At 38.5% G+C, this 12,588-nt stretch overlaps 1 protein-coding gene across 1 annotated transcript in view; it reads right to left on the bottom strand.

Annotated features, from left to right (window-relative positions):
- NDFIP1 (Nedd4 family interacting protein 1) overlaps positions 1-12,301 on the bottom strand; it is a 45,918-nt gene extending 33,617 nt beyond the window's left edge. The window contains exon 1 of the mRNA XM_032477017.1: positions 12,011-12,301. Within this exon, the coding sequence (XP_032332908.1) occupies positions 12,011-12,073 (63 nt within the window). The 5' untranslated portion in view covers positions 12,074-12,301. The remainder of the gene's footprint in view (positions 1-12,010) is intronic.
- Between the last annotated feature and the right edge of the window lie 287 nt (positions 12,302-12,588).

The raw sequence follows: 12,588 nt of genomic DNA, 5'->3' as shown, positions 1-12,588 counted from the left end.
AGCTCCTAAAGGCCTCCAGAGAGACAGAGAAAGTAGACAACATCTAAAGAATTAGACGTCACAACTGACTTCAGTCTTCCTAGTAGTGGAACCCAGGAGGCAATGGAGCATAAGAATTCAAAATTCTGAAGGGAAATGTTTCCAACCCAGAACTGTCTAAGTAAGAGTGAAGATTTGAAAAAAAAAAGGTCTTAGATGTTCAAAGCCTCAAAAAAAAAAAAGTTTAACCCCTGTGCATTCTTTCTCAGAAAGATACTGGAGGGTGTACTCCATGGAAGTGAGACAATAATCCAAGAAAGAAAAAAAAAAAGATGTGACTCAAGGGAAGGGTCTTCAATTAAAAAGGAAATTCCCCAGGATGACAACTAAACAGGAGGCCTTGAGAGCAGCCTTCTAGAGCAGGTCAAAAGCCAGGAAGGAAAGATGCACGTACCCACTTCCTAACTCAACAATGAAATCAATAAAATACCTGATGTGTGTTTGAATGTATCAAAAAACTATTAAGATTAATAGGTTAGAGTCTGAGGATGGATTTATACTATAAGCAACTTACAATATGTATATAGAAAATAAGCCAAACAAACAAACAAAAAAATCTGTTAACTTTAGAAAAAATTAGGTACTACCAGGCAAGGAAAAGTAACCACAGCAAACAACATACATCAGCTGTGAACAGCCTTTATTATTCTCAATTATTGTAAACACTAAACAGTGATCTAACTACATTATAGATATAACTATATTAGAAAAATGGAGGGTCAGGAAGTGGAGTATATGCAGTTGTAGGAGGATGCTAAAAGAAAGCTAAATCCTTATATCCCACAGTGGTGAGTCAATTTTTTAAATACTGAAAACTGAAAAATCAAGAAGTCGCACATGATAAATGTGTTTTTTTTAACCTATAAGGATAACAGCAAAACAGTAGAAAGAAACAGCTTAAAGAGCTAAGGAGCAGGCAAGTAAGCAGGAGACTCCTGTTTTTGGTAATAAGCCTGTAAGATTTGACCCTAACCTATATATGTAAGATATAAAAACTAAATAAAAAGAAACAAAGATTAAAATGTGATTACAAAACGTGTCACAAAAGGGGACTCTCATGTTCAGGGGAAACTAACCTAACTGCGGGAGAGGGGAGGTACTCAAATTCCCCTTAGGACAGACTACCTAAACTGAGGTGGAGGCTAGAAAGAAGAGAGCATTCCGGGTAGAGGCAACAGGGTGAGAGGAGGCCTCCTGGCCAGAGAGAGTGACATATTCTAGGAACTGAAACAAGCTTGCCATGGCAAACAACAAATCATTAGAGTCGACCTCCACCCACTCCCAAGTCCTGGCCTCTCGCATCTGTATCTTACCCTTCCTTCAAGGCCAGGCTCTAGTATCTTCTCAGTAGCTTCCTAGAAGTCTCTGCAACCGGGTGATCTCGTCCATCTCAAAATGATGCCTTTTATCCACTATCTTGTTCTCTGACTTAATCTAATTAACATTATATCATAATACATTCTAAAAGGACTGAAGTCACTAAACAGGTATTTAGTGAATACTTACTGTATGTGTTAAATTGTGCTGGGTATTAAATGTAAGGGAAAGAAGAAAAAAAGGAAGGGAAGATAGGAAGGAGAGAGAACAGACAAAGCAGCAATCTACAGGCGCTCAGTAAACTTTTAATTAGGAAGGCCTGTGGTACATTCGTTTTCATTCCTTAATGTTTAAACATGCAGGTCGGAACTTCAGAAATGCCTTATTAATTAAATTACAAATGGCTCATAGGATGAAGTCTTTGATGAATGGTAGCTTGACACTTTTAACTCTATACATACTCTAAGACAAGCATAAAAGTAACATTTTTATAATAATAAACAGCACAATGGGACTTCTAAAAAAATACTTTTTTTCTTGATTACAAAATTCCTAAGTTCACAAGGAGAAAATCTGGCAGAAATATAAAGAAGAAAATAAAACCACAATATCATCTTCCAGATGTCCTTCTAGCCTTCTGGGGGAATACAAATAATCTTACAACTTTTTGCACTCACTCCATGGTAGACTCTTCCTTCAACATTAAATATTCTTTCATAATATCACTGTAGCATTTGAAAGTCCGTCTGTATTTTTCACAGAGGAAAAAAGTTCACTTCTCAGAATTAACTACAGCATTAACTAGGTACAAGATCCTTTCAAACACAATTAAGATTCTCCCTTAAATACTTTCAATAAAATGTGAAGTCTTAAACTTAAAATGGCACTTGGACTACATTAAACATGATCCACAAAAAATAAAAAATGTTCTAACCTCCCAAACAATGGCAGATGCTAATGTAATAAACCCATGATTGATTACCTTTCACCCCCAGCATAAATTGCCTTTTCTCCCCCTTGACTCAGCTAGTCATTTTGGCCACAGCTGAATGGTGACAAGATGGCTGTAAAGATCATAACATCACTTAACTGTGATCACCTCCATTAACTCTCTCACCTAAGATGAAACTGGACCAATGTGTTTTAAGAGCATTAATGCTGTCCACCCTCACCTGCATGACTGAGAAGTGATTTTAAGTAGGTACCCTCTAAAATACTGTATCTGAAAATGCAATTCAACTTCACAAGGACAAAAGTGTTGAAAAGAATCTCCTATCAAACAGTAATCATGTATAAGACCTTGAAGGCTGCAGACAGCCCTCAAGCCATACTTCTTATGCTGTTTCTATGATAACACAAGCAGATTTTCCAGAATTCTGAAAGTGAAACTACTAAAAGTGAGTAATAATACCAGAAATCGAGTCAGTTTCTTTAAAAAAGCTATGAAAACTTTAAAATATTTTCTTGCTTTTAAAAGACTTAATTTTATTGTGAACCTAAAATTGCTTTTTAAAAGTTTATTTGAGAAAAATTTTAACTATCAATTAAGTTTCCTGCTTTCTAATAGCATCATTAATTTTTTGTCATGATATACAATGGTTGTTTGAAGTTGACCAGAAGGAAAAGATTTACAAACAGAATGTTTTAACTACTGCAAAATTATGGAACAATACTCTACTCATCAGTGACTCATTCTTTTAAAACATACTATTAAGATTTCTCTATATTTTTAAACCATGCATAATTTAAAAAAAATCTACTGGACATAAAATCATCCATCTTTATTTACTGACACCACTTTAAAAAATAATTATTCATCATGAAAGATATTTGCTAAATCATCAATAAAATGCTATCCCTTTGGGTCAAAGCCACCAGCTTCTGAGCACAAAAACAATCAATCATAAGCGTGAAGGAGTCAAAATAATCTAACTACTAAACTACTTCATTATACAAAAGAAAATAAGGCTAGAAGGAAATTAAAGTTCTTGCCCACAGTCATACGACACCTACTTACTTCATGGCAGAAGCTACACAGTATATTACTGATTAGATGTGTTGATACAGTCCTTTTTTGCTCTCCTGAATAAGTCTCTACTTAGACAGGGCCCAAGGTGAGCCTTCCCAATACTGCAGTGTATGTCACAAGCTTCAAAAACTGCTTTTTAACACAGATACGTGAAAAATCTGGATACAATACCATAAAGCTCCTAAAATGAAAACTTCAAAATACTAAGAACACTGTATCACTGATTACCCAGTCTGCAGAATTTTCACCTAAATTTAACAAGGACAAAACAAATTTTTAAAATCTAGTAACAAAGTAAACAGCAAAATAAGCACTGAATTCAACTGAGAAAGAATTGTGGTGGTTCAGGGGACTTGGGTTTTATCTGTAGTGCTTTCAATTTTTATAGGATTATATTCACTGTTAATCAAACCTTTCTGTTTAGGATGCATCAGGGCAATGGATAAGACATGGGCATTATTTTATGCTATTCTTGCAACTTTCTGTAAGTTTGAAATTATTCACAAACAAAAAAAATTTTAAGGAATTTTTTTTCAAAAAAAAAGCAAAACATGATCATTAGTAGAAAATTTGGAAAATAAGAGAAATAACTCTTACCACTTTTCTTTAAAAGTACTGTTTAAAAAACAAAAACAGAAAAAGGCATTTGTCAAGACCTAAGGAACTTTATAGCACAGAGTGAACTTTAATGCATGTGAAATTAAAAAAAAAACACTTAGGTGGTTAGTGGTTCTCAGGATGGTATGCAGAATGTGATGAAACAATCTAACTGTATTATAAATTTATCAAACAACCTCACTGAAGAAGGTGAGAAGAAAAGGTGCTAACCTAAGTAACCCTGGGAATGAGTCAAGTCTGCAGGACCAAGGTAAAAGAAACTGTACGTATGCCCTGTCGTCTAGTTGGTAAAACTGTTTCCCACAAGGGTGTGAGTTAACGATTCTGATACAGCTAGACATGTATATTAAAACTGAAGTTAAATTAAGTAAATGGACGGCAGGTGGGAGAAGCCAGGTTTCTCACTGTTGGAGTAGAAGTTTAAAGATAAGAGAGAGCAGGAGGCTGGAGTGATCCATGCAGAGTCAGTTAGTTTAATATAGATACAGATGGTTACATACAGAAATGCTTATGGACATGCATACACATATACATCGCTTTACTCTGTCAGCCTGGAAGGCCCAGAAGCCCTAACACACTAACAGCAACAAGCACAGATCTTGGTTTCTAATATCATTCTCCAATAAAAGGAACCAGGGCTCCTTGGAGAAACAGCTGATTCTAGGATGGCACAAAAAATACACATGGTGAGACTGGTGCCAAAGGGCTTTAAAAAACCACAAAGATGGAGTTCTGTCAAAGGGATATAAGTGCCAATTGAAAGAGATCCCAACAACCAAAGCTGAACAATTTGAGCAACAAAATAAAGCAGTATTAGCTTATAACCCAAAAAACAAAATAAATGAGTCCACACTAGTATCACTGAATAAATAAATTAATGGAGAAGAGACAAATGTCCCATGCAGAAAAATTCCAAATAATTTACATAGATACTCTGCTCTCAATGTAGTGGTGGAGCTTAACTCTCCAATCCTTAAGTATGGATTGTGCTTAGTGACCACAGTGACTTCCTTTCGAAGAGCACAGTACAGAAAGGGGGGTGGAGGGGTGGGAAGAGTCATTTTACAATAGAGAGGTCTGACAAACACTACTTCAGCCAGATGATCAAGGTCAATATCAACAGTGATAAGCCGTGCTGATAGTATGCGTTCGTGGTATGATGTGACAAAAACAGCACCTTACCTCTGTGGTCTTCCTCCCCAAACCCCACCACCCCAGTCTAATCATGGGAAAAGCATCTGACAAATCCCAATTAAGAAACATTCTACAAATACCTGACCAATATTCCTCATACTGACGAGGTCATCAAAAACAAAGAAAACCTGAGAAACTGTCACAGCCCAGAGGAGTCTAAGGAGACGTGATGACCAAGTGTAATGTGGTAACCTGTACAGGATGGTGGAACAGAAAAAGGACACAGATAAAAACTGAAAATCTAAATAAAGTATAGACTTTAGTTAATAACAACATATTAATATTAGTTCATTAATAGTCACAAATGTACCATACTAATGTAAGATGTTAAAAGGGAAACTGTGTCTGGGGTATACAGAAACTACTATCATCAATGTTCCTGAAAATCTAAAAATGCTACAGAAAGTTAAGTTTACTTTTTAAATTTTTAACATTCTTTTTTTTTTTTAAGGAAAAGAAAGAAGCCCGAAGAATGCACACCAAATTTAAGAAGCAGTTATATCTTTGAGGAGAGACTGGAAGGGAAGGGAAATCAAGTTTTCCTTTACAAAGTTACTGTCTGTCTCCAATGTATGAAGAATGTATATGTGTACTATTTTATAACACAAAACGCTTAATATTTAAATGCCACATTTAAGCACTGAATGACAAGTAAAATAAAAATGTTATTAAACAGAAACCATTTCCTAAACTTTGTATTTCTATTCATAAACTATCCAATCTCCAGAAAAGGCCATCAAATCACATTCAAGCCTCTGATTAACTACTGACATTATTGCAATATATGAATTTAAAAGAAACACTGTCAAAGATTATACTAAATTGCCAGTAGGGAATAAATATGTAATACATGTGAAAGAAACTGCTTTAATCAGTAAGAAAATTATTTCACTAGAAACATCTTGAGATTGATCAGTATTTAGATCTAGTATTTAGAATTACAATAAAATTCTGTTATTCAGAAAAAATGAGTCAGCTTAATTGTAACAGCAGGATGTGCTAAGTGATGTCTGGTTAACACTCGCTTTATTACTACACTTGGTGAAGGCAACAACACACACTGTACTTCTATCTAAACTGCCTCAAGAAGCAATTACAACTGGAGTGTGTAAAGTTCAACAGATTCAATACATGGTATTACCAATCGCCTGGCATGTTGGCAAAATGACGTGAGAATAAAGAGAAGATCATCAAGCTGCTTCTCAGCATTAACCTCTAATTAAAGAGTTAAAAGGTGCTTTATCTAAAGGGGCATCATCCACTACTACAAGAATATGGTTCCACTAAACAGTGGTACTTGTTCAAAGATATGTAAGAATAAGTCATTAAGAAATCAAAGTAATTATTTTAAAGCCCTAAGAACAAATAAATAAGTTCTTCAAGTCTTCCTTTCTTTTATTAACAAAAGTACAAAATCACTCTCATGGTAGGATTTATTTTATAATCTAGTTTAATATAGAGTAATATAATTGGTGTCAAAGATAAAGTAATTTGAATTTATGTGCAGGCAAAAAAGTGGGTGGCATCAGTTTGGATAACGCCAGGATTTCCTAGAGCACCTCACCAAGAGTAAGTCAAATACAATGGACAGTTGCAGATTTGCCCCTTTTGACACTCACAAATCCTGGTTCATAACAAATTACAAATGTGCTCTCATTATATATTCCTCATGGGATAGTATCTGCTTAAAATATCATACTATTATATCTTTTAGAATTATACACAAAAATATTTATGGATGAAATGATATAATTTCTAGGGTTTACTCCAAAATAATGGTAGGGAGTACAAATGAAAAAGATTAGCCATTTGTTGATAATTGTTGAAGCTGAGTGATGCGTGCATAAGGTTTATTACAGTATACTTTTGTATACGTTTGAAATTTTCATAGAAAAAGTTGAAAATGTAAATAAATATTAAGATATTACTCCTAGAAGCAACCCAAGTCCCATCAACAGATGACTGGATTACTGATCAAAGCAGTATACATATATGTGATGGAGTATTACTTGGCCATAAAGAATGAAATATTGCCATTTATAGCAAACTGGATGGACCTAGAGAATATTATGCTTAGTAAAACAAGTCAAAGATACAGTATGATATCACTTATATGTAGAATCTAAAATAATATAAATGAAGACATATACAAAACAGACTCACAAATAGAAAAAACAAACTTGTAGTTACCAAAGTGGAGAGCAAAGGAGGGAGGGACAAACTAGGGGTACAGGATTAGCAGATACAAACTACTATATATAAAAGGCAACAAGGGTATACACATACAGGAAATTATACTCATTATCTTGTAATATCCTATAATGGAGTCTAATTTGCAAAAATACTGAAACACTATGCTGTACACCTGAAACTAACACAATATTGTAAATCAACTATACTATACTTCAATTTAAAAGAAAAAGAAACTACTCCTACAATTTAACAAAAAAAAGCAAACAACCCAACTCAAAAAATTGGCAAAGGACTTAAATAAACATTTCTCCAATGGTATATAGTTGTTCAACAAACACACAAAAAGATGCTAATATCACTGATCACTAGCGAAATGCAAACCAAAACCATAGTGAGATGCCACTTCACACCCATTAAGATGGCTTTATCAAAAACACACACATACACAAACAGAAAATAACAAGTGTTGATGAGCATGTGAAAAAATTGGAATCCTTGTGCCCTGCTGGTAGGAATGTAAAATGGTGCATCACTATGGAAAACAGTATGGCAGTTCCTCAAAAAAATTAAAATAGCATTACCATATGAACCAACAATTCCACTTCTGGGTATATATCCAAAAGAACTGAAAGCTGGGACTTATTTGATACTTGTTCATCCATGTTCATAGCAGGATTATTCACAATGGCTAAAAGTGGATATACAAAATGTGGTATACACATACAACGGAATATTATTCAGCCTTAAATGGAAGGAAATTCTGACACATGCCACAACATGGATGAACCTTAAGGACATCATGCTAAGTGAAATAAGCCAGTCAGAAAGAACAAATACTATATGAATGTACTTATACGAGGCACTTACAGTAATCAGATTCACAGAAAGTAGAATGATCGCTGTCAGGGGCTTGGGAAAGGGGAAATAGAGATTACTGTTTAATGAGTATGGAGTTTCTAGAAATGAGTGGTGGTGAAAGCTGCCCAACAGTGTGACTGTACTTAACACCACTGAACTAACTTTACACTTAAAAATAGTTAAAATTGGGGTTAGGGTATAGCTCAGTGGGAGAGTGCATGTTTAGCATGCACAAGGTCCTGGGTTCTATCCCCAGTATTTCCACATACACACAAAAAAATTACTAAAGGTGAACTTCATGTATATTTTACCACAACTAAAAATTTTTTCTAAGAAATCATTCTACCCATTTTCTCAGTATTATAAAAATTTTCTTTGATCATTGGCCATATAGGCCACAAATACAGCAAAACCTTTAAATCTTGATATAACATTCTAAGGGGCATTCCATGATATAATTAAAATGTCTTTTGAAACTAAAAAAATAAAACACACAGGCACCATTTGCTCCTTCTTCCAGGATTGCGACGTCATCTAACATGAAAATGGTTTGGCCTGCTTGAGATGAAACTCTTTCCCTCATCTATCAAAACCTCCTTTTCCCAAAGTTGCTCTACAACGTCATCAGACTACAGTATGAACTTATTAGTGATGTCCACAAACAGGCAACTTCTTTAGCAGACAATGAGTCAAATCTAAAGCAAAACATTCTGCAGTCTGTTTTTAAGCCTCTATGGCAAATATTATAGTTGCCTACTTTCACTGGATTTAAATCCAAATATCTCAAAACATTTCAAGAAGTATTTGGCAAAATTAATGATATAGCCAAAGATCTACCGTAGTGAGGCAAAGAGGGCTTAGAATGGATGAACAGGAATAAATGTTCCTCAAAGAAAGCAACACACAACAGGTTTCTCAAGATTGGATCTACCTAGACCTTTCTAAACAGTGCTTCAGAATGTTTGGACACACAATCTCAGCTTCAAAATGCAAAAAGAGAAAAAATAAATAAAGCCACAGGGAACCTATGAGCCCAGCCTACCTGTGTAGTCTGTCATGACGCTAAAAATTCAAGTTGTATTGCACATATTGCTCTATCAATCAAAAGACCATAAAGGCAAAAGCATTGTTTGCATTTATGAATGAATCATACAGTTTTCCATTACACTTACCTTGTTAGATGACCAGCTCAGTTTGATTAACCAGATCAAATAGAAGTCAAAAGGGCCCTTTGTGACAACGAGAGTATCATGCTCCGATCAAGTTGCCTGGACAATTCACCAACATTCCATAATTCAAAAGCCTTTTAAATATGTATATCCTCTCACCAAGCATTTCCACACCTCGAACTTTATACTAAAGAAATAGTTGAAGATGTATGTAAAAGAAACTTCAGTGACTGAAAAAAATTATAAACACCCTTAGAGACCAACAATAGGCAACTGATTAAATTCTGGTTCAGCCATACAAATGCCCACTATGCAGACATTAAAATACGAACCCATCTTATTATGTAGTTATAGTGTGTGCCTTTGTACATATATGTGCACAATACACATAATGCAAATTAGTGGATGCACATGTGTTTGAGAACATGTGAGTATATAAACATACCTGTGCATTTATGCACAAAGTGTGTGCAGGTATAATCAGGGGCATGTGTACGAAGATGTACCTGTGTATGTATGCATGGATGCATAAGAGAATACATATGCACATGGATATATCTGCTAATGTATATGCCTATATTTGGACCATAAGCCTGTGTTTTTAAGGAGGTACATGTGTATTTTATCCTTGTAATCACTACTTAGAAGCTGTGACCTTGAGCAAGTTACTGAGCCTCTTGGCAGTCTTGACTTCGGTCATCTATACAGTACCAATCCTGCCTCAAAGGGGTTTTGTGAGGATTAAGTGAAATAATGGATATAAAGCACTTAGTACCATGACTGGCACATAGTAAATGCTCAATCAATATTAGCTTTCTTTATCTGTACACATGTATACTGACCTATACTTCTGTGTATTTACATAGCTATAAGTCCACAAGGATACACACCAAAATATTAACTTAGGCTATCTATCCGTGATAGGTTTTTGTTGTGGGGTTTGGCTTTCATATTTTGCAATTTTTCTAGTAAGATCAGTTCTTTTTTTCATTCTTTTGAAGGTTTCTTCAAAATAATGATTTAAAAAAAAAGATGGTCTGTCCCTAACATACCTCAATTCTGCATATTTAAAGCTATTAAACACGACACTGAGAAATACGCAATCGTGATACTCCACAAATTTTTTTGTATTCTAGCAGTGTATCAGCATTACCTAAGAGCTCAAGAAGATGGCAGCACAAAGAAAAGCCATAGCGTTCTGCTTGTTTGCCTTATCCAAGGCAGGATGAAAAGAATGAATTAAATTACACTATGGGGTACATGTGATTTGCGAACACCTTGATGACAGATAATTGATACCTGTCACTTGTATTTTACTAAAGCAGGCAGGAATCATGAGCCTTAGCCAAGGTCATACAAAAAAGAACGTGCCAGACCCCAGGCTGTGAAAGATCTAAGGACTAGACTGCATTGCCACAATTTGGGCGTGCTTATGAAACCAGTAAGCTAAATTCTTAACCAGTCATATCGGGAGTCGGGCTGTAGGAGGGCGGAAATTACAACACAGGGCTGACGACGGCAAAACAACCTAGTAACTGGCCCCACCAGGGTTAATCTAGATGCTTTAATCGTATTGATTGTCCTTACGTCTAAAATATGAAACTGTGGATCATCTATGATAGGCCATTTAATTTCATAAAAGCACGATTGCCATTCGTACGCAAATTATACTGAAAGCATTTGAAACAAAAACGCAAGCCGTTATTTGCGGTTCCAATCAACTGGCTCAATTCCCACAATTATGATGTGTAAGATGAAATACCTCTAAAAATCCTGCAGAATGTTTTTCTTAATTTCCGAGGGAAACCCGGCTACAGACAGAGGCGAGTAAAACAAGCAGCTCTTCTTCCTAGGACCTCAATTTAAAAATCATACCGGAGATAATAATCCAATGATCCCCACACACTGCCTCCGCAGCTACAATATTCAGTATCTTTAAACGTCATTTCCAAGATTTAAAAACACACACTCAGGCACACGCCCTGCAGTCTTCAACGTAGCTCGACATTTTAGTGGCATCACCAGTTAAATGCCGCCTTTTAAAAATCTACTGCAAACTGCGGGCTTGTCCCTTGTCGCATTTTGACTTTTGTCTTAAAACGGAGGCGAGGGGGATGGGTTTCGACAAGCAGACTAGGCTCTGAAACCCTGAGTAATCGCATCTCGCTGCGGAGAGCTGTCGGCAGCAGTCGCAGCGATTTTAATCTTTCCTCTCCACATAGTTTCCTTTTCCATTTCATCCTTTTTTTTTTTTTCTTTCCAGTGACATCAAACCCACGGTGGTAAAAGAAAACCTGAAGGCCCCCAGGTCGACGCCTCGGGAGGGTCGTGGGTTCTGACCCCGGGACCCGCCCGCCGTGGGAAGTGCGAAACGCTCCGGGGCGGAGGTTTTTCCACCGCGCCAGACCCGCCCCGGGTCGCGGCCGCCTCGAATCCGAGCCCGGGGCCCGGCCGGCCCGCCCAGGCCCAGCGCGGCCTGCCAAGCCGCGGCGCCGAGTTGGCCACAGGCGGGGCCGCAGAGGAGGCCTGAAGCGGCGGGAGGGGACGGCAGGGACCGGTTCCAGGGTCCGGGGAGACACCAGGCGCTGCTCACCTGCTGGTACCGGCTGCCGGAGGCCGGCTCGACCGCCGCCAGCGCAGCCAACGCCAACGCCATGGCGCAGCCGGTCGCAGAGAAGAAGGGCGAGTGAGCGAGCGAGCTGAAGGGGCGCGGGCGCTGAGGCCTGGGGGCGCCGGGAGGCTGGCGGGGACGCGCCTCGGGTGGGTCTCAGTGGCCGCCGCCGCCGCCGCCGCCGCCGCCGGGCCAGCCGCTCTCCTCGGGCTGTGAGCGCAGCCGCTGCCGAGCCTCCGACGCGGCCCCTAGGGAGGAGGCGGGGACGACGACGACGACGACGACGCTGCGCCGCCGCCCCGCCCCCGACTCGCGCCGCCCGGCCCGCCCCGCCTGGCCCCGCGGTGCCGCCGCCCGGGGTGGGGTCCGCCCCTTCTCCCCGCCTCCCCGCCTCCCCGCCTCCCCGCCTCCCCGCCTCCCCGCCTCCCCGCCTCCCCGCCTCCCCGCCTCCCCGCCTCGCCTCCTCGCCTCCTCGCCTCCTCGCCTCCTCGCCTCCTCGCCTCCTCGCCTCCTCGCCTCCTCGCCTCCAGGATTGATTCTTCCCAAAGCTGATGGCTCTC

The sequence above is a fragment of the Camelus ferus genome, chromosome 3 (assembly GCF_009834535.1).
Source record: "Camelus ferus isolate YT-003-E chromosome 3, BCGSAC_Cfer_1.0, whole genome shotgun sequence".
Lineage (NCBI taxonomy): Eukaryota > Metazoa > Chordata > Mammalia > Artiodactyla > Camelidae > Camelus > Camelus ferus.
Note: the sequence above shows the minus strand (reverse complement) of the source record. Positions and strands in the feature narration are given on the sequence as shown.